Source organism: Thermobia domestica, chromosome 11 (genome assembly GCF_964235325.1).
Source record: "Thermobia domestica chromosome 11, izTheDome1.hap1.1, whole genome shotgun sequence".
NCBI lineage: Eukaryota > Metazoa > Arthropoda > Insecta > Zygentoma > Lepismatidae > Thermobia > Thermobia domestica.
The window spans coordinates 88,729,597-88,753,167 of NC_137464.1; the positions used below are offsets into that span (position 1 = coordinate 88,729,597).

Sequence of the window (23,571 nt, forward strand, 5' to 3'; positions counted from 1 at the left end):
GAAACAACAATGGTTTTGTCGCCGTCTGCAATATTATAGGACGCTTATAGTTTCTATTTATTTATTTATTTAAATATTCATTCAGCATTGTCTTTAATATATATATATAATCTTATAAACTCAATAATTTAAATGAACTCACGGCATATTCTCGTACAGTATTCGGATAAGTTTAGAATGAAATAAGCATCCAAAACTTCGCCTATAGCTTCTGTATTTGATTTTATATGCGCACACATACGCACTCTACCATCTCGAAGTATTTGAAGAACATCGTATTTTTTTTTTTTTTTTTTTCCTATGAGGTCTAGATTGCATTTGAATCTGCATTGGTAACCACTATGAATTAAAGGTGAAATAGAAAAGTCACTTTTTTTTTTTTTTTTTTTTTTTTTTGTTAGGCACATATGAGTACTTCTGAAAATAAACTTCTTCAGTAATTAATTTTATATTTTGAAACTGAACCCTTGATTTTTGTTTATGTAAATGTATGAATGTCCTCACATCATGTATGAGCACAATGTCCGTGCGTCATTTCCGTTATTACTGTGATAACATTCCGTCGCAGTGGCATCAGTTACTGGAGTAGACGATTCTTGTAACAATTTAGAAACTGTTGTGTAATTCAATATGATGCCGAGAACGCTTAGAAGAAAATCTTGGTGCTAGACAGCACGCTAAACTAAATCATCCTATCAACACAATAACGGACACAACTTACAGATGTCTAATTTCCACAGTATCTCAATATGTGGGAAAAGGGATGAAATTTATGGACATTATTATTATTATTACTTCTACTACTTACTGATTCAAATAGAGATTAGAACCACACGGCAAGTGCATTAAGGGAACATACTTTCGAAATCTTAAAGCTTGCCAATGTGCGGAAAAGTATGTGCCACAGCCTTACAATTGCAAGCTAAAGTCAAAGCTCAACATAAAAGTGCACCGATGTTTGTTTATTGCTATGCGCATAAAATAGCAAGGGCAATAATGATTTTTGAAGAATTACAAAAGAAAATATCGGACATAGGATAAAAGAATATTAAACCTTTATTATTATTATTATTATTATTAGTAGTAGTAGTAGTAGTAGTAGTAGTAGGAGGAGGAGGAGGAGGAGGAGGAAGAAGAAGAAATGATTTTGATACAACGTGGTTAATACTAAGAATTCTATGAATGAAGATGTTGTTATTAATCTTCCCACTGCAGTAGACAAATATAAATTAAAAATATGTTTGAAGGTAAGAAAAATGTTTACAGAAGACTTTACTATGAAATCACTGACACATACTAGTGAAAATAAAGAGGAGAGTTTTCTGATTTTAGTTGGCTTACTTAAGCCAAAATGTTTGCTCCCTTTTCGTCCTTATTCCATGATCATAATTTTACCTCTTTGAAAAATTTATTTGGACAGTTTCATTATTTTCCTCCATTGCGAAGGAACTTTGCATTGCTTATTCAGGAAGATTTCCTGTAGAAAAGTGTTAAAGATACTTAACTTGCAAAACCATACCGCAAATAACATTCTTGCGAAGTTAATTGTTACAATCTTTGTCTCTAATGCGTCATTAGAAAGATCATTATCTGCTTTGAAAGGTTTCAGAACGTACCTAAGAGACATCCATGGTGTACAGTTGCCTATGCTTTCAGAGCTTTGGATTGAAAAAAAGCTTTTGTTCGTTATGAAACATCGACCATACTTTTATGAATCAGTGATTAATTTGGTTGTTATGAAACCAAGATTTGGAACTCATCTGTCTCCCTTAACCTAACGCGCATATGCATGGAACGTAAAACTGGAAGATTCCATTTTCAAAGGAACTCAACTGCAAGCAGTAAGATTAATTTTTCATATGAGAAGAAACATTATTTTGAATACTTTTGGTAATTTTTTTGTTTGTTGAAGTTAGCGTCCTTTTTCAGCACTGATGCTATATGAGATGTGAACTTATATTCTAAGGTGGAATCTAAACTATTGTAATGCATTCAATGTTTTCGTACTACGAAGCTGATCTGTGGTCACGTACAAAAAAAGGCGTGCACACTAGCCAGTAGACCAGCAAGATCTGATTTTGTGGGTACCATTTACGACGTTAAAATAATTTTTACAACAGCATTTTTCGTTACATAACAGAATATTGTTTTTGATTTAACGTTCATTGTTTTGAATTTGTTTATTATTTACTTATTTTCGGGAAACAAACAAGTAAAATAGCAAGTAATACATGAAAAATAAAGATAACTTCTCCCTATGTCGTTGATGTAAAGTGATTATAAACTAAGAACAATTACGTTGATCTACAGTATATTATTAACAAAAAAATGGATTGAAACAACAATGAATTTGCTAACCGTAGTTGGATTAGTTTTAATGCATTTGAGTTAGAAATGAGGATGGTATACGAGTCTTGTTGCCTTGCCGCTTACACCAGGGGAAGAAGCATGCCTCGCCACTATTTCATAGTAGTTTTGATCTGTCTAGATCCGTAGTATGTATTGATAATTTTGAATTGTCATCAAATCTCTTATTTTTACAGTAAAGATGTAACAATTTCTAGTATAGTCTATTCATTTTCGAATGTAAAACTTGTGCAAATATTTTATTATTCTACATTATCTCGTTAAAAATTGGTCACTCCATTTTTAATGTGAATAGCTGACTCATTAAGAAACTTCTTTGGATATCAGTCGCCTCATACTTTTGCTACATAAACACTTACGTAAACTCTCATGTCATTGCAGTTTCTGGTTACCAGTTTGAAACTGAAAAATACATGTCTTCAAAACTCCTGCCAGAATAAAAAGTAGTAACGTTTACGTACCTTGAGTCTTAAGAGTTTTCTTAATCAATTTTGGCCATATTTCTGTACTTATACAAATATTATACTCGAAATGAAATATTTCAATTTAACGTCCCACGTTATGCCTTTGTAAGCTAAGAGACGATGATTAAGACAAGTGAATGATGATGGAGAAATTGGTGGAATGAGAGATGGGGTACCCGAGAAAACCCTTGGACATGAGTTGTCCACCACAAACTTATTTGGCCGGGAATTGGACCAGGGACCTCAAGCACTAGAGGTAAGCTCTACCATTGAGTCGCCGTGCCTCCTTGTTATTCTCGAGAGAGTAAAGAAAATAAAGGATGAATTCTAACATTCATTAAAGATATCTCTTTTTTTTATGTAATAAGGAGTGAAATATCAATACACTGTAACAGGATTATAGGCATTGGAAATCGAGTATGTTTTCTATTGATTGTATGTCGGATATAACTACTTCTCGACTCTGTTCTGCCGGTATGTTTACATATCTTTTATATATATTTATTCATTTATTTCAGGAAAAATGTATGTATATGGGCAATTTTATTTAAAAGTAAACTAGAGTTTTTGATCTTTAAAACATATTCCTAATGACATTGTTTTCTTCGTAATAAAATATTTGATGAGAATTATAATTTATGTACAGGCGTAAAGTATCTGTTTTTCTAATAGGCTTTTAATTTATTCGTTTATGTAGGTGTTGGAATGGATATTCATTGGGAGCAAAGCGCCTGCTGTCGGCCAGTGGAGTACCAAACGAAAAGAGAGATCAGACTGATTTATTACAAGTAACAGACAGCTGTGTGAAGAGACTGAAACAAATAGCAGTCGATGGAAGCAATTTACGGATAATGGTTGAAGGAGGTGGCTGCTCAGGCTTTCAATATAAGTTTGACTTGGATAAGACAGTCAATGAGGATGATCGGTAGGTGTTTATTGTTAGATCTGTGTTGGTCTTTAATACTGTTGACTACTGAAGTTTTGACTTCTTCAGTCTTCATTTCTCAAGTAAAACAAATAGACGAAGGGCTTGCAAATTACAAATATTTCAGTTGTTATTCAGTAACCGTGAAATATAACACAATATCGACCTTTATGTATGTTCCTTTATCGGTGATGATCAACAATTTTTTTTTTTTTAACTTCCCACCTGTATTTCTGACATGGTACTATAATACCTTTCCTCAGGATGTTTAATTAAGCTAAATTGTGTCGATGTTGACTATTGGCGTTATCGAGTATAGGGAACTTCGATCATTACAACACTCTATGGAAGTGTTGGGGGCCGCGGTGGCTCAGTGGTAGAGCGTTCACCTCTGGTGCTTGGGGTTCCGGGTTCAATCCCAGCCCCCGCCAAGTGTGGTGAACAAACACCGTGTGCGTGGGTTTTCTCGGGGTTTTCCCGTTTCCTCCCACTTTCTTCATTCCACCATTTCATTCATTTCTCATAATCACCGTCTCTTTTAGCCTAACCGGCATAATCGTGAGACATAAAACTCAAAGATTTCATTTCGTTTTTCTATGGAAGTATTTTGTTTTTATTTCAGGTTAATTTCACCGAATTATCATACAGTCACCAAAAGTAAATTTTATGCATCGCCAGCATCGTCGTTTCCACACTCTTTCCTTCACAATTTAGCGTAACTTAATTAAACATCTCGAGGAAAGTCATTCAAATAACATGTCAGAAATGTAAATAGGAAGTTAAATAAAAGTTGTTGATCATCATCGCTAAAGGAACATATAAAGGCTAGTATTGTGTTAAATTTTGAAATGTTCTATACGTTACGTTCAATTGATTGTAACAGTGAAATAGTTTTAAAACTCAAAGTGCTCCCTTCCTAAAGTAACAAAAACAAATCTTACAAATTAACTTTCACATACTTCCATAACTAGTTAAAGCTCTGAAATATTGTAGATACGTTAACCCGATGATAATAGAATATTTTCATGTAATTTTCGCAGCGTATCTTTTTACTGCAAACTTAATTCAGTTATTACAAGTGCGTTTAGATTGCATATGCACATAGGCAACGTCAGTTAATTGAACATTATTTCTATAAATGGCGGAGTGGTTCAATGCTGGTCCGAGACCTTAATGGAAAAGTTAAAAATTACTGGGAAGGGATAAAATGAGAAATGAGACCAATAGTATTGATCGCGTTTTAATATTAGATATTTTTATTAACGACTGCCGTAGGTTTCTAATTGTTGGCATGTAATAAACACTACATCGAGCATGGAAACCACTGATTATTATAATATTGGATTGTAGTGAACCACTTTCCTAATATCCGTAGCCATCAACTTTATGAAGAGCGTCTAGTCTTTTAGTTCTAGTTTTGTTTCTTCATTTTATCCCATGATAAAACTCTCCTTTTTAGTATGTTTTATAGTTTAGAACGAGAATCACAGTTTAAGCATAAGGCGTCAACGTTTAAAGGACGTTAAACTTCAATCATTCAAGAAAAGGAAGAAATATCCTAAGGGTTCTATTTACCGTTAATACAAGAGACTAGCTGAAATGCCCATTCTTTGTACAGGAAGAATAGTTTTATGTAAAGTATTTGAACCCAGTCTTCCCCGTAGGATAAGCATGGGGGATGAATTTGGACTTAAACGACATCAGCAAAGTCGTTATTCATCTCATGAACTGGACACTGGTATATAATATTTTCTATTATTTTTAAATGTCACCCTTTTCCCACTCCAGCTCACACCGATCGGGCTGAACTTCGACTTAACGGCGTTCGGAGTGCTACTAATAATCTCAGCAACCCTAAGAACTAAGGATTGGCCACTGATATCGGTCGTTTTCGATTATTCACGTCTTTTCCTTACCTTCCCAAAAATGTATTAAAACATATGTTCGGCCAGGCTCCACTCATATACCACAAATCATCAAAATCGGTACAGTAGTCACGGTCTAGGAGGAGTAAGTCGTCAAACATATTTGTATGTCATACCCCTCACCCTGCATCCCACCAAAACTAATCATAATAGGCGCTAGAAGGAGTACAAACTAACATCGTTAAATTTATTTTTGTATATATATAGAAAATGCCCCCCTTAAAATAGGAATTTTCAGACGCTGTACGGGGAGAATAGTCTTATGTAAAGTATTTGAACGCATTCTTCCCCGTAGGATAAGCATGTGAGAAAATTACACAAGATCTTATTTTAAATAAGTATTTATATACCAAGTTTCTAAGTTGACAGGATGGTGAGATACTTAATTTTCAAGTATTAAAATATCATCAAAATCGATATTAATATTACTTTCTACGACATATTGTGTAACATTTTTTACTGTGTTTGGTTGATAGATTATTTAATTGGAACTTAACGTCCCTTTCCAACATCAGATTTATATAAGGGAGGACTTACTTCAAAGTGCAATCCGAAACAACACTTGAATTTTAATCTGAGGTTAAGCACTCTTACCGGAAATCGTTAACATACGCAGTAATACTTATGTTATTCGTACTATGTAATAACTCTAACTAACTCTATGTCCTATGGAACCCGGAGGTTCAATGCCGCGTTCACAAAAGCTTTCCACTGACTTCTATCCTTAGCTAACTGCATCCAGTTTCTACTTTGTATTCCAATCTCTGCGAGATCCATCTTAATATTGTCCTCCCACCTGCGCCTAGGTCTTCCTAAGGGTCGTTTTCCGATTTGTCTTCCAGTCAAGACTTTGAAATCGTTTCTACTTTCTTCCATTCTAGTTACATGACCCGCCCACCTAAGCCTCCTAGACTTGACGACCCTAACAATGTTGAGTAAACTATATAAATTATGTAGTTCCTCGTTATGAAGTTTCCGCCATTCCCGTTCCTCCTGGGTCCGAATATTCGTCTCAGGATCTTGTTCTCAAATACTTTCAGTTTATGTTCTTCCCTCAGAGTAAGTGACCATGTTTCGCAACCATACAGAACATCAGGCATGATTATCGTTTTATATATTTTAAGCTTCAAATTCCTCGACAGAATTCGCGACGACAGGAGATTTTGAACCGAATAATAACACGAATTCCCTGCTTTTAGTCGACATTTAATTTCTTCGTGAATATGATTTTCCTCTGTTAATATTGATCCTAGATATTTGAAACTATCCACTTTATCAAAAGCAGCATTTAATATTTTAACGCATCTATAATTCACTGTATTACGGTCCCGACGCACTTCCATGTATTTAGTTTTCTCTGCATTTGGTTTCATTTATTTACACAGAAGTTATGATTTTGACATTTCAAAATGTAAGGCTATAAGAAGAAATAAATGAAATATTCTGTTTGTTAAGAAGAAATTAGTGCTTGATTTTGTGTTACGAATCAGAGGATATTAAGAGAATAGTAAACATATTTTGTTTTGAATTATAACATTTTTCATTCGTAATTCGTATTATATTTTTTTCTAATAGAATTTGGAAGAAAAAAGTATTATAAGAGATATTGAGAGAACTGTTCTGTCTCTAGATCAGGACACAAAAAAATGAATGAAAAAATTACCTTCTACAGGGTTTGAACACAGGAACATTGCATTGACAGCTACTCACCTACGACTATTCCTTAAGCTTCCTGAAAGCTGCTTTTAACATTTATATAAAGTAGTTTTGTGCTTCACATTAGTTATTGTTTACAGTCAGGTATGACTGAGTTTGCGACGAACAGTTCGAAGTTACATCTCTTGGATTACTATTTTATTAGTGTATTAGTTACGTATTTTTCAAACAAATCTGATTTTGTTTTCCGTCATAATAACTTAATGTGAAACAGGTTGGATCCGTCAATTAGTTGTTTTCATAGTTAGGAGGCTGGATATGCAGACCTGCTTAAAGTGGAGATTTAATTGAAATATAGTACTGATCGCGTAGCACTGTTGTATATCCTTCACGACCTCTATTCTCTTGTAACACCGGCTTTCTGTAGTCGGGAAATGACTCTCTTTGTTACGCCTATCAGACATGCAAGCCGACCAACAGCTCTGCCTCAATCATATCTCATGAGTACCATCTTCTCACTCAGTGTCGAAGTCTTCTCTTAATAACGACACTCGCAGAGAACGCTTGTTTACTGACGGGCATAACGGCTCACTAATTTCCATCTCTGGAATATTTATAACAATACGCAGACAAGGAGCCGTATGAACAAGTTATGGATCAGTATGTGTTCTTTCCCTAACAAATGTCAAGCAGTTCATTAAAAAAAGAAAAATACTTACCCCTGAAACACCCAAAATTATCTAAGAGTGAACGTATCTTCCGTCAACACATATCTTTCCAGAAAATGAACATTGATTGTGGAACTACATCCCATTGATTATCTTCTTTCTAATAGCAGTACTTTTCTTACTTTCGGTAGTCCTTCATAAGTTATATCAAGATATTCTTGAGAAGTAAGCGTATCTTACGTATCTAATTAATAATAATTAAAGTATCATTGCTAGTAACTTTGTTAAGAAGTGTATTTTCTTCTTTTCAACTGTGATATTTCGAACTACTCTCAATATATATTTACAAGGAATGATAACGAATCTCTTGGACACAAAGGATTTCAATAAGAAGAACATTTAGCATAGTAAGACTCCTATCAAGTTGTACATCCTTCTATTTTGCGCACCTTTCTCTGGTATTACGTAAGTTGATGCTTCTGTTTTGTATACCTTTATAAGTTTAATGGTTTCCGAACGACAATAGTAGTTCAGCTTAATATAAGACAGTTCACATCGTACTGCACCTCTGTAATGGTATAAATATGTAAACATGTTTTCAACATATTTGTATGTAACAGTGCACAGACTTATTTAAATAACTTCAACGTTATTCACCTACTGATGTTTCTCGAATAATTCTTCCTCTAATATTTCGAGTGTTACACTTGGACACTCATCCTCTGGAGTACATAATGGCTTAACTCCTTTTCACAATAATATCTTTACATTGATTTTTGTCTCGATAGTGATAATTTACGAATGTTAAGGAAATTTTATCAGTATTTATGGTCACCTATCATTCCCAATATACTATAGATTACTCTTATTACTATACTGTATACAATATATGCATATACTGCATGTCCTAATAATGCACTAACCTACCTACTACGCGTATATTTATTAATTTTTTTTTTCGGCAGATGGATTCTTCTTTATTCAAAACTAATCTAAATCACTCACCCGACAACGTATTTAAATCTGTGTGTGCACAATGTAGGCAGATTGCACATTTTTTTTAATCCATATCAACTTCACTTTTTCTAAAATCCATGTGGTCAGAACGTGTTATGTGTAACTAAAAAATGTGTGTGTGTATGACAAGGTGAAAAGCTATTTTTTGTTTTCTGTTAATATAATTGATAATTATATACTCCCAATCTCTTATCAATCCCAATTCTCGTATCAGCATTCAGTTTTGGAATTTTTATCTTTATGTTGTTGAGTGGGTGATTAGAACTGCGTTTTGAATAAAGAAAATTCAATTTGGAGGAAAAATTTATATATATAGGGCGAGTTTTTTAACTTGAGATAACCAAGTAACTTCTAAACTAATAGATAAAAAACGCAGAATTTTATACGATTGGAATATCGATAAAGGGATATTGTTTGACGTATTCTGCAATACCACCAGATTAGAAGTATTGCCAGCCCAACGTAAAGTTGTATTTTTCAAATAACACTACGTCAGATTTTTATATATTTCAAGTCTACATATTCAATAAAATCTTATAATACCTTATTTATCAGTCAGTGTTGCAAACTAAGGACATTATAGTATTGCAAACATTCAAATTTTGGATGCCTCTACTACATTAACTACACAAATGAGACGAACGGGACAATGCATATCTAAAGTACCTTAGTGTTTAATAGTGTGATAACGATATGTCGTATGTCGAATAAATAGAAACAAAATTATAAGAGTTTGAAAATTTGGATTTTTTCGAAAGCCTTTATTTTGAAAATGTGCTTAGACAAGAATCACATCTAAGTACTTATATGGTTTTCAATAGACAAAAGCATAATTTTCCGTTTACAGCAATTTGATATCTAAAACTGTTCCACAGATATGATGAATGTTGTAAGGTTTGCAACACTGCTTAAATTGCTTATTTGTGGAAAATGTTCAAAATATTTGTCGTTTTTCTTTGCTTTTATAAGATTACAGCAATAGCTTTTGGTAGTTGTAATTATAAGTTCTCGCAATTACGTACTCTAGCCATGTTACAAACTTTACCCCTGTTTATCATGTGTCTGGAATGGTTTGAGATATCAAATTTCTGTAAACGGAAAAATGATGCTTTCACCTATTGGAATCCATAGAAGTACTTAGATGTGATACTTGTCTAAGCACTCATTCGAAATCAGGAGAAAAAAAAAGTCAAATGTTCAAACCCTTGTATCTTTGTTCCTATTTATTGGAAATATGTGATATTATCATCATAAGTCTGATATTAAGATACTTTATATGTGCATGCCCTCTCAGTTGTGTTGTTACTATGGCTCAGGCTTGCAAAATTCGGATGTTTGTAATATTGTAACGTCGTTAGTTTGCAATACTGACTAATAAATGTGGTCAGTTTATCGTGTCGATAAATGTATCGGAAGCTTCCATTTAACATGTAGATTTGAAATATGTAATAACTTGACGTAGTGCCATTTGACAAATACATCTTTATGTTGAGTTGGCAACACTGCTAATCTGATGGTACTGCAGAGTATGTCAAAAATATTACTTTGTCGATAATCAAATCATAGAAAATTTCAGTGTATTTTATCCGTTAGTCTAGAAGGCACAGGATTATCTCAAGTTAAAAACTCACCTTGTATATTATTGTATAGTATAATTATAGTAATACATAATACATTGGGAACGGCAAGTGGTCATAAGTGCTGATAAAATGTCCGTAATATTCTTAAACTACTAAATTGAGGAAGGGGAAAAAAACAATGTGAAGTTCTTTTTGTGAAAAGGACTTAAGCTATTGTGTACCCCTGAGGATGTGTGTCCGAGAGTAAACCTTGAAATATTGGAAGAATTGTTCTAGGAACATTGGTAGGTGAGCAATTTTGAAATATTGTGTGTTCGATACGCTTTGTAAATAATTGTTTTAAATTGTATATTTTCAGTGTCATCGAGAAGGACGGCGTCCGAATTGTTCTTGATGAGACTTCATTAGAATATTTAAAGGGTTCTACGGTAGACTATCATGAAGAACTTATACGCTGTGCCTTTCGAATTATAAACAATCCTCAATCTGAGCATGGGTGTTCCTGTGGAGCGTCATTTTCTATCAAACTAGACTGAAATGGAAATGTACCTTAATCATTAATTGTATATTTCTGTATATATGCTTGTTGTTTATACAGTGATGTAAATATATTCATTTTTAATAAAAGAAATCTTGTCATTTCCTTTCTTGACGATTCAATATATGCCTATTTTAATTATAAAAAAGTTTTCCCTATCTCAAGCATCCGATGAATGCATTTCTACGTCCTATTTCGTAGCGTCAACTAACTTATGCGCAACTTAACACTTTCTCGCCTCAAGCGGCTTTGTGATGGACAACCACCGTGTGAGTGGATTCTTCTGTTGTCCTCATTCTACCATTTCATTCATTGTCATCATCGCCGTTTTCCGTAGTCTCTGAGCATAGAGATGGGACGTTAAACAACAACGAAATAATAATAATAAGAATAATGAAACAAATAAATTAGTGCTTGCTTTTTTCAAGTGAATTTTAAATGCCTATTCCCCCTCCTTCCCAATTGCTTGGGCCCAATCCCTCCAAATGTACTAAAATTAATAGTAGTAGAGTTGGTTGTGACAAACCAAAGATAACTTGTTTTGTAGACTAAATTTTATTCAATTCAGCATTCTTAAAAGCATCATTATAATTAATTATGCCATTTTCAGTGAAAAATTATGGTCTTCCCTCCCTACCTCCTAAAGCTTGTCTGTGAGTACCTCTACCTGTAATAGTAAAAATAATTATTTCGGACACAATAGGATATGAAGGGAATACTAAAACACCTTACACTTTATATAGCAGGAAGCCTTCTTTAAGGTGCCCAGAAGGAATGAATTTGTTCATCAAAACAAGTCGCAGGGATGTGTTGCACCGGATGCTTGAAGTAGAGGAAAAATTCTTCATGACTTGTCATTTATATTGAGTTGCACTAGATTGATAGCAAGCCATATCTTTAGCAGTTTGATCATTCTTTATTAACATTAATCATTACCAACTGACGTTATACATTTTTAAATGTAAATATAAATGTAGAAGTGTAAAAAAAGTGAGAAGAATGAGAAAGTGGTTTTAGAGAAGAAGAAAGGCTAAGATTAAGGAAGAAATGAGAAAGATTGGAATGAGAGAAAGAAGATAAATCAGAGAGTGAGGAGAACAGAGTGGAAGTGATGGGAACAGTGCAGCTTACAGAAGAAGAAAGAAAATTCTTGAACTTGGGTTACAAATTTGAAGTGAAAGAAGAGAAGGTGCTGTGAAAAAAGTAAGTAGAAGCGATTATAGGCGTGAAGAATAAATTAAAAATAGAAAATGAAGAGAGTAGTGGCGATAGAAGGGGGACGTAAAAGAAGAAGAGGAAGAGGACTTACAGAGACTGAGAAAGAGAAAAGACATGGTGACTGAACAAGCGGACAAGGGAGGTGCAGTGGTTATAACGGAGAAACAAAATGAAAGTACTATGAAACAAAATTGGATGATCTATGTGACGGGACATACGAGGTCATAAGAAAAGAGAAGATGAATGGTGAAGTACTCATGGAGGTAGTTAAAAATGGAAAAACACAGGGATTTAAGAAGTGGCTAAAGGAAGAAGGCAGGATACCCAGGATGAAGGACTTCCCGAAGATTCATAAAGAAGAGATAAAGTTAATGGCAGTATTAGATTGTAGGGGAAGCTGTCTTGAACCGTTAGGAAATGAGTTAAGGAAAATAGCATAAGAGATTTGGCTAGGCCAAGACAGTCACAAAGTGAAGAATACAGAAGTGAAAAGAATGACAGAATAAATGCGAACTATGCCGGATAAGACAGTTATGTTTAGTGTTGATGTAAAGAAAATGTTTCCCAGTATTAAGAGGAATTACGTGCTGAAAGAAATAAAAGAAATAAAAAGTAGGAAAATAAGAGATTGGAAGAAAGAGAAAATAGTGAAAGCGTTGAGGGTATTATGGGACAATAGGAAAATATAACGAGACTTTCGAACACAGGTCATAGTTCACTGTTTGAAATACCCACCTTCTCTTTTGTTATTTAATAGGATGGAACCAGTTCCTTTCTAATCGCCCGAAGGAGGTTCTGTGGACTTTACTTTAGTTCAAGGGTTAAGAGGAAATTAAATAAATGTATTTGCGCCAAGAAATCGTTGACCTTCAAAAAAATAACAAAACATATGATTTATCGTCAGTCTAGTTTAAAGCATTCACCGTTGTTCCCAATACCATCAACTACAACAGCGAACCTTGGGTTAGAACTGTTTATCTGTAGCTGCAATTGACATCCAAGAAAGCGGTAATTTATTTCTATAAATACTCAGCAGCTAGTACTGTAGTAGTAGTTTTCCCGAAAGCTACTGGACAAAAAAAAGGTGCGGGTAGAAACATTTTCCTTGTTTCAGTTTCATTCAGATAAAAAATATTTGAAGAAAACTGATTAACAGGAGGGGTAGAAAACAAGTCAGGAAAGACCTTTAGCGTATGTGCATGTCACGCAATCTTTGATTATTTCAGTAAAGCCATCTATTCGAAAATAGTTTCTTAGTAGTGTTTAAATTTTCTTTGTGGGTTTACGAATTAACAGTTGCTTCGCAATTTGCAAGATGTCCAAGAAGATGCTAGAAAATTGGTTAAAAGGAAAAGAGACGTTATCTTTGGAAATTCCATTGGTTAAAATATAAACGCAAAAACATCGAGAAATAACGAAGAAAAAACCAAAGAATACGTTGATTTGCCAGCTACTGCTTCAGAGAAAGCCGTAAGCTGAGTTGTAACGTCCTGTTCAGCAGCAAAGCTATATGAGACGTGGACCTGTTGATTAACGTTGAATCCGAACATGAGCTCCCGCCAGGAATCGAACCCGGGTCTCCTACGCCAAGGCGCGTACGCTAACCGCTTAGCCACGAAGGAGCTCAGAAAGACGTAAGTATATTTATTTATTTCCCATAACGTATCTAGGAAGCCGATACATACGGATCTTTATCAACCCAGCCAGCTTCCATCACAAGACACAACGTCTTACAGTGCCAAACACCTTGATATACAGAGCAGTATCCGTAAATGGCCAGGAAGCTTACAAAAGGAATTCAACCATCTTCGTTTGACGCTACAAGAGAATGACTACAGTCTTATAGATATCAACATGGCCATAAAAACGGCCGTTACTTTTCAACACAAAGTGATCATAAAAGTTAAGAGTGAAGATTATTTCTCGACTACCGTATTGCCTTTCATTTATCGCATCTGTGGCAAACCCAGCAGAATACTTGCCTTGGCAGACATGGTATAGGAGTCATTCATAAACCTCCAGCCAAGATCAGATCATTACTCAAATGAGTGAAAGACTACCTTCACTTGCGCACTCCCGATGAATATCGTATACCATATGAATGTGGCAGATCACACTTAGGACAAACTGGACCTACAGTAGAACAACGATGCAAAGAACACAGAATTGATTTTACAAATACCACCATAGTAGTCAAGTGCAGCAATTTTTGGGGCAGAATAATAATTAAAAAAGCCATAGCTATCTCACGTGAAAGGAATAGTCTTAATAGAGATAATGGGTTTCAACTCAGTCCTATCTAGCCGGCTCTTTTTAGGAACAAAAAACACATTCAACAAAGTCATTTCTCGTAGCCACAACAATAGCTAATCAGGGGCAGTATCCCTCAACCAACCAAAAGTCAGCATATTCCTTAGCCAATCACAAGCACCCATTCATAGCTCCGCCCCTAAAGACATCATATATGCCCACAGCTCCGGTCTCATCACTTCACGCGAAGGCAACTTTACGCGAATTAAGAGAGGCAAGCACAGTCCGCGCGAAATTTGAACAACAATGTACAGGACCAAAAATGAGTTTTTAGAATAGGCAGTGGATGGATAATTCACTCTTAAGCACAGTGTTAGTTACCAACGTTCCGTTAAGTTATATGACTAAGACTACAGGTTTTGCCGGTCTTTATTAAGACCAGTACTTATCCGGCTCTTTTTAGAGCCAAGAGCTAATGTATTTCTTCCCTCCCCAACAGTGTTGACCTTTGACAAACCGATAGGAGGAGTTTAAACTATTTGCAGTCCTGATCCTCTTGAGTGACCGAGCACAGAGTAGGCACTCATGTATGTACAGGCATTGCAGACAATTGGGAGTGGAAGTAGGATAAACTTATCCCAACGGGATGATTCATCTGTATTGCACACAAGAACACACATCTAACATGGCAACTTTGGATACCTACCGATGTTATACCAAGGAGTTGCTTACACATACAAATCACTCCCTAACACTGGAAAATAAGCCCAAATGCAGCAATTTTGGGGACAGAATAATAAAGCCGTACCTATCTCAAGTGAAAGGAACAGTCTCAATAGAGACAATGGGTTTCAACTCCGTCCTATCTGGTCGGACATTGTCAGTAACAAAGCCATTTTTCGTAGCCACAAAAATAGCCAATCAGGAGCTAGCATCCCTCAGCCAACCAGAAATCAGCATTTCCCTCAGCCAATCACAAGCCCCATTCATAGCTCTGCTCTTAAAGTTACCATATATACATGCCCTCATCATAATGCAAGTGTTTCAAGGACCGAGAGAGGCAAGCTGCAGGCCACGCGACCGCGGAAGAATTATCGTCTACAGCGTACAGGAGCAGTGCAAGTCTATGGAAGCAAGCATCAGCAGGATAAGTGACCGCACTACGTCCGCGTAGGACTCTTAAATCGCAAAGAAAATTGACTCTCATGGTTCACTAAGACAAAGCTAAGGGACCGTGCCGTTCTTATAGTAGTATTGTCCGTCTCTTATTAGGGCCACCTTACAAGAGAGATTCCCCTCCTCGACAGTATTGACGTTAATCGAACCGAACGGAGAGGTTTAGCTATTATCTCTCCTGTCTTGGGTGACTGAGCTTAGAGTACGTACTCTTCCATGTACAGGCTTTGCCGACAGTCGGAGAACAAGAAGACTAATCTTATCCCGACAGGACGGCACTAGTTACGCCCAAAAACTACATGTGCACACACCTACTACATCGTAACTCTAGATACCTTGCGGTGTTATACCAAGGAGGGGCTGCTTATACTAAGATAACAAACATCACATACCTTGTAAATTACTGGAATAAAAGCGAGTGTTAAGGCTCTTTTTAGGCTCACATAGAAATTAATAGGGAAATACGAAAACACCACGGAACATAAGAAGTAGAACTCTTCTAAGCAAAAACAAACAAGAAATGTTACACGTAGACGACCAACCAACAAATAGAGGAAAACGAAGGAGGTTTTTCCAGCTATCGGGAGAAAAGTCGATGCAAAACACTCCTGAAAGGGAGTTATCTTCTCTTCAGCCACGGGATCACCAACTCGTCAAGCTATTCTGATGCCGCGGGATCGAAACAACTTCTCACTTACTAGTAGACAAAGAAATTCTTTTTAAAAAAATAGCTCAGAATAACTGCTGCTGCACAGATATGCTCATAAAGCCCCACTAACGAAAGATCGCACAACCAAGACAAGATCCAGAAGATTCAAGAAAAGGTTAGATGTAAAAATGAACGGGAAAACCATCCTATAGAAAGAAAACCATGTTATAGTGCTATCCAGGGAAACAACTACACATTGTAATCAGAAGAAAACTCAACAATAACAGACAGTCACAAAAATAAAAGGATTTTTCAGTGGCTACTTTTAACGCAGACCCACAGAAGACAGGATCACTGCCCCTGAAAAGAACAACTTCTCAACACAAAAACGACTGCATATCACCTAAACCGCAATAATGGGATGAAAATAATCTTTGAAAGCAAGACGGACAAGAGATTTCTAAACGGCTTCCAAGCAACAGATTTTGTAAAACATGCACAATGGAACACAAACGACTATGTGAAAATCAACAACTCCGACAAACGGCAGCAACAAGCAACCTTCACGTGCGTTGTTAGGAGCGTCCCGGTATATGAAGAGATTGCTGGAATCAAAAGGAACCTCAGTGAGCACCTGCAAAGCTAATAATCACACAACCGGAAGTAGCCGATGGCCAGACAGACCATTCCAGAACGCTGACAATCAGATCGAGAAGGTCATCACACCACCTAACACCAAAGTCTCAACGTTGCAATATATAAAAGATGAACATAGGAACCACAGTAGTGAGAAGCCTAAAGATGATGAATTACTCAGACCTAGTTGAACAGATTAGAACTGAATTACAAATATTACAGGAAACATCCTAACATGGGTAGCACTCTCACGCTACTGCACAAAGACGAACCACAGAACCTAATAAGTATCCTAAGAAGAACCATGGAGGACGTCTTCAATAAAAGAATCAATATTATGTTGTTGATATTATATAAATATCAAAAATGTTTCAGTCAACATAAAATGAAATGAAATTTTTCAGTTTTACGTCCCACGCTTATGCCTGTTAAGCTAAAGGAGACGGTGATGATGAGAAATGAATGAAATGGTGGAAGCAGCCAACATAAATAGCAGGATATACAAACAGTGATAGGTGCAAATTAACATATGGCTCCCCAAACTTCACGGTATGCAGCAACTACAACGCACAGAAAGATTCTGGGTCAAAATGACCAGAGAAGATACAGAAATGGAGGAAGCGTATCGCATATGCAACATTACAAAACTAGACACCTTAAAAAAAAAGTTCGCAAACAGATTAGTAGGATCAAATTTCTACAAGGAGAATTTCGATGAGGCAAAGATCACAGAAAAGTCGGGAACAATAATAGAAACTATAACCAACCTCACAAAACATTAAAATAATAAGTTTTTCAATTGAATTCCACATTGTGGGCTTTGCCTGTTCTTCGCGTGTATGGGCGTTCCATCTGGATGATCTTGAAGTATATGATTCAAAACTATCTAGGATGATTAAGCCTGCCTCCAATATAAAATCCTACCTACACAAAATATAATATACCTTAACTTCCAGAACATTCTGTCCGCAATAAAGACATCAACAGAAAATATACACATTGAACAAAGTAGCTGTTTGAAGGCTAGACGTCCCTTCCCCATTTGGGGGAGGGGGAGGGATAGACTTGACTTGACCTGACTCCGGTCTCTTCACCACAATCCTTGAAGATGAATGAAATAACTGCATTCGAATCATTGGATGTCAATACTTTCATCTGACTGATAGCCCGAGGAGAGTACTAAAATTATAAAGGTTGTTATGGCATCTCCGGCTTGATGCACCGTCGGACTGATCTGCCAGTAACGACTTTTGGGTCGAAAATAGTGAAGTGCCACTTGATCGTTTTTAAATGTGATTACACTAATAGGACAACAAGGCCTTGCTTTCCGAGAGAAAGAAGAGTGCGCATACAGCTTAGATGATCCAGATGTGAACTTTCTAGAAATCATTCTTCTTCTTAGTGACTACGACCATGTTTTGAGTTATTATGAATAAAGTTATTGAGCAAAGCATATCTTTTCATGAATCTAGAATAAAAGAGGATGGGAAAGGAAGTGGAAAGGGAAAACAAATTACAATTTTTAAGCAAGAGTACAACAACAACAACAACAACAAAAATACATATTACTAAGAAAGAGATGCAGGACATTATTTGCAATGACATTAGAAAAGCTAATCAATTTTCCGTACTAATGGATACGACAATGGATGTGTCTAGTTTTGACCCGAGTGTAATGGTAATTCGATATATTTTGTAAACAAAAATGAAGGATATTATATATGAATATCGCATGTATTCCTTATGTTAAACAGAGCTCTTTAAAGTGTACAAATTCCTCCTTACGATCCCTCTTACATAAGTAAGTAATGAACCAGCGTTTTCCAAACTCGAGATTATTAAATCTAGACTAAGGCGAATCTCGGTCAAGACAACCTTGAATCGTTTCTGTTAATGCAGTGTGAAAGGGATATACTAAGTACAGTGAATATGATGCCAAAATCAACAAACTTAGTCATGATAGTGCAGAATTGAAAAGACTCCTGATGTAAGGTAAGAATGTTCTTGTTTCCTGTCCTGTAAACAGATAAAAGCGTTAAAAGTTGAATGCTTTGCATATGTATAATATAGCATTGCATCAATAGTAATTAAGCTGTCTGAAATCTAAGTTAACTACCGTAACTGCATTTTCGAGCTTTAAACAACTACGTGTAAAACTTTAAAAACCCAGCATGGCAGATGCCACAAAAAGAGTAGATTACTACATTTTTACATAACATTTACATGTTATTTTATCTATCACTGTTTCCAAAAATGCTAATTTATCGCAAATCATGAAAAACTACATGTAGTTCAGTTGAGCTGCTGATACGTTGAAAATGCATTTAGTTCACTCATTTCAGACAACTCAATTTAGGGCCCACGAATAAAAGGGATCAAAGTTGTACATGACTTTTCCAATGAGGTTTATTTATGTTTAGAAAAGGATTCTCCGCAGCACAATATGCAAACTAGAAGGTGAACCGCATCGGAGTCCACTTGAGGATCTACCGATGAGTGGATTGCGCCGTAGTTAACTTCCCACTTTATATATTTCACTATGGAGAGTCCATTTCCTGGACATAAATAAACTTGATTTTAAGTCAGTTAGACCCCTTGACCTCCAAGGTCCTCAATTTATGTTTGCTGTAGATGTTTCATTGAGTGTAACGGAATAAAAATATGTGGTTTCGTAACTTACATTTTCAGCGTTTAAATAGTCTGCAAGGATATTTTTGTATTAGGACTTTATATACTACTGTTGACCGCCCAGTTAATCTACATAGAGTACGCATATGTAATAAATGTCTCTATGTTAGAAGCAGTGTGCCCTCCTAATGATTTAAGGTCTGTGCCCCCAACAGCTTCTCAGTACGACCCTGGCTTGATGTCGAAGATATCAGAGGAATAATGTCCTTACTTAAAGGTATTGGAAAGGAGACTACTTGGGGACTACAAGTTGGGTACCACTCCGACATTTGCCTGGTGCGAATGAAGAAAAACCTCTCTTAGGATAGCTGATCTGCAAAGGCTTTTTCACACCTTCTTGACCGATTTATTACTATTGGAACCTACATCTGTGTGAACGGCCCCAGTAGATACAGAATTTCACAAATTAAGTCAAGGTCTCATAGATAATTGTGGATTTAATGAAGCAAGGTTTAATGAAATTTGCGTAATTTCCTGAACATTTTTGAATGTGGCAATTTTCGAAATTACAAGCAAGGTTTCTTCTGAAATTCACCATAGCACTTCTAACTCTATTAGTCTTTGCGCTATTAATGCTCAAAGTTCAACTTTCAGCACTTTCCTGCCCTCATAACTCAGAAAGGACGCCGCTTTCGACCGGTATAATAAACTTGTTTTTGCATGTTTTTCTGTCTATTTTCAACCCCCACGTGCTGTAATAGTAATTATGGAACATCCCATATCTATCTATTTATCTATTTATATCTATCTACATATATATGCCATGCGTCGTCAAAAGAGGCAAAAGAAGCAACCGGCTCTACAACGCAGTCAAGACGTCACTGTCAAGGTCCGCCGGTTTGTGACCAAGGAGAATCCACCCACCCAACATGACATAGCGAGGCGTGTTGGACGGTTAACTGCAACTGTATACCGAATCATACGCAACAATTTGGGCCTCAGAAGTACACACAACCAGCGGGTCCATGTTCTGAAGCCAATGCACATCGCAGAAAGGCGGGTGGCATGCAAAAGGCTGTATGAAGGTTACCTGGCAGGTGACAAATGGCGTTATGTGATCACCTTAGATGAAGCATGGGTCTATTTGACAGGATCCCAGCAGATGCGTGCAATTTACTACCACCGCAGTGATGGAACCGATCATGCAAAGTGGGTTCGCTTCTGCAAGGAGAGTTTTCCAGAGGGATTTATGGTAGTGAAGGGTTTCTGTGCAAACGGAAAGCTTCCGATACACCGGGTGTCATCAAATGTCAAGGTGAATGCAGCGTATTATATCGAGCATGTACTGGAACTCATCTATCGCCAACATGCCTCGGCTTTGTATGGCAATGACACTGACAGTGTTCATCCAGCAGGACAAGACCAGCAGCCATACAGCCAAACGAACGGTGGCCTACAAGACACGTATGGAACAGGAGACAGGTGTAAAGGCTATCCCATTTCGAGACATCCCCGTCAATTCACCAGATGCATCCCCTATGGACTTCTGTGCTTTTGGCCTCCTCAAACGGAACATCAATAAGCGTCGTCCGACCACACTTGGTGGCCTTTGGAAAGTGTGCAAGGAGGAGTGGGCGAAATTGGATCAGGCAGTGCTCAATAGAGGTCTTCTTCAGTGGAAACTACGATGTCGTGCAATCGTTCACCACCGGGGCTCTCACATCGAACATGATCGCTGGTGGAAACGGGGTTTTACGCCCTAGGGCACGGGTCTGTAATTCACTACCATAAGGCTGAAACAGCCTTCTGTATATACCGATAATGGTGATAAATTATATCAGAAACATTAGCAATAAATGTTTCGAATCTGGATGCTTAGGAAAGAGTTTTCATTTTTTATTAATACTACTTGATTTACAACCCGGTTTAAGTAACTTCGCATTCTAGTAAAACTTTTGGACAATCCCACATCATATGTATCTAATACCGTTCAACCTTCCATTTTACCTTTCCATCATTGATAATGCTGGACGCTTCACTGATTACAATATGAAATGTTTCTATAACATAGTGGCGTATACTGGTTAATGACATGGCTACCACTGGCCGGTTCTAGACATTTCGTAAATGTAAGCAAACAATATTTAGGCGCCCCCACCTAAATGCTAATAAAAAAGGAGAAGAAAGTTGTAATGGACAAAAATTCTTCCAATAATTGTTACAATTACGAATTTTTTCAATATCGGTAGTGTCCCTGAGAATATTAACGAAAAATGGAAAAATTGTAACTAATTAGTAAATGCTTGGCTATTTATGAGGCAAATATCCTTGATTTTCAATCGTTATCACCCAGTTTCACTGCATCGAATCACAAATTGTAAATTGCTTGCACATGTATGCTAGTTATACCCTGTAAACAAACTTGTCATTTCGTACTGTGGATGAATATTGTACAAAGTTCCAATTTCAATAATTAATAGTTTTTTATTATTATTAAATTAGCACAATAGAAAACTAAAACCTAAGATGGATTTTGACAAGTATATAGTTGAAACATAGAAGTCGAAACAACAAAACTCATGAGTTTCAAGTCTAACACAGGTTTGATTTTGATAAAGAGGTATGCTCTTAAGCTTCATTAAAAGTATATTTAAATAATATTTTCTAGTGATACAATTATGGTAATTAGCTTGATTTCTCGTTTTCTTGGTTACTAGAAGTTCATGTTGTACAGGCATTTTTCTGGTTTTCAATTTCGCAAGATCTCTTATTATTGTATCCGTATCCAATTCATTAAGAATGTCATTTTCAATGGCTCAAGCTAGTCCATTTAATCGTTCTTGAAATATAGTTGATCTCAAATATTGGCTTATTAATTTTAGAACTTATTTAATACACAACAAATGACAAAAGAGTGCGCCTTAATCGATATTTGTCTTCACTTCAGTGGCGGAACTTCAAATTCAAGTCCTCCTGCAAACATTCTTTTCAGGGCCCTTTAGGCCTACATAACAATTCAGTCCTTTCATGTCTCTTTCCAACATAGAAGTTCGAAATCAAGCAATGAGCAACATAATGTGGCGCACCCAAGATTTTTCTTTTGGGTCCGAAGAATTTTTGGAGTATCCTACAAAATGCAAATAATTTTGTGTATTTGTCTCCTGAAATTGTGCTAGTTTATTTAAAATTAGAAGTTCTGAGGGATCCAGACTCTCGAAACACCTCTGTCGGTGCTTCCCTGAACACAAGTAACTAATAATCAAAACTCTACCTTGCATTAGAACTATTACCAAATGTTTAAATATATCGCTCCATCTGATTTTAATACTAGAGAATGGTTGATAATGATTGTTACACTGTTATAACACAACAAGCATATATATATGCTGCTGTAATTGACAGTGAGAGTTCTAAAAATTTTAAAAAATGTTACTTATCCTAATGACCTTTCGATTACAGTTACCTTTTCGAGTTATACGCCTGTACTGCGTGAAAACTAATTGTATTGAAAGAGGTTTTGAAATACATAAAATTTAACTCATATTCGTAACCGAAGAGTCTATATCCATTCAATTTTGATTTAACAATTAAATTACCAGTGTTGGAATTCAACTTCCGGATGAGGGGGGGATGTTTCTGTATTATCGGCATATATATATATAAACGGCATAATACATACAACCGTACGGTATTATAATATTACACTGTAAACGATAATAATTCTTAGCATATACCAGTCAAGTAATAATAACATTGCTAACTACTCTACCAATTAACGGAAGTGTCAAAAAATCAACTCGCCACGCCATGTTTGGTCTCGCTCGTCTACACAGTAACACAATACTAAAAATAACGGTGATAGTACTCGTTAAAA

At 36.1% G+C, this 23,571-nt stretch overlaps 1 protein-coding gene across 3 annotated transcripts in view; it reads left to right on the plus strand.

Moving 5' to 3' along the window:
* The window catches only part of LOC145664266 (iron-sulfur cluster assembly 2 homolog, mitochondrial), a 114,887-nt gene extending 103,654 nt beyond the window's left edge, over positions 1–11,233 (plus strand). For all 3 annotated transcript variants that reach the window (XM_081730785.1, XM_081730784.1, XM_081730786.1), the window contains exons 2-3: positions 3,529–3,756; positions 10,961–11,233. In XM_081730785.1, the coding sequence (XP_081586911.1) occupies positions 3,529–3,756; positions 10,961–11,138 (406 nt within the window). In that variant the 3' untranslated portion in view covers positions 11,139–11,233. The remainder of the gene's footprint in view (positions 1–3,528; positions 3,757–10,960) is intronic.
* Positions 11,234–23,571: the final 12,338 nt, after the last annotated feature.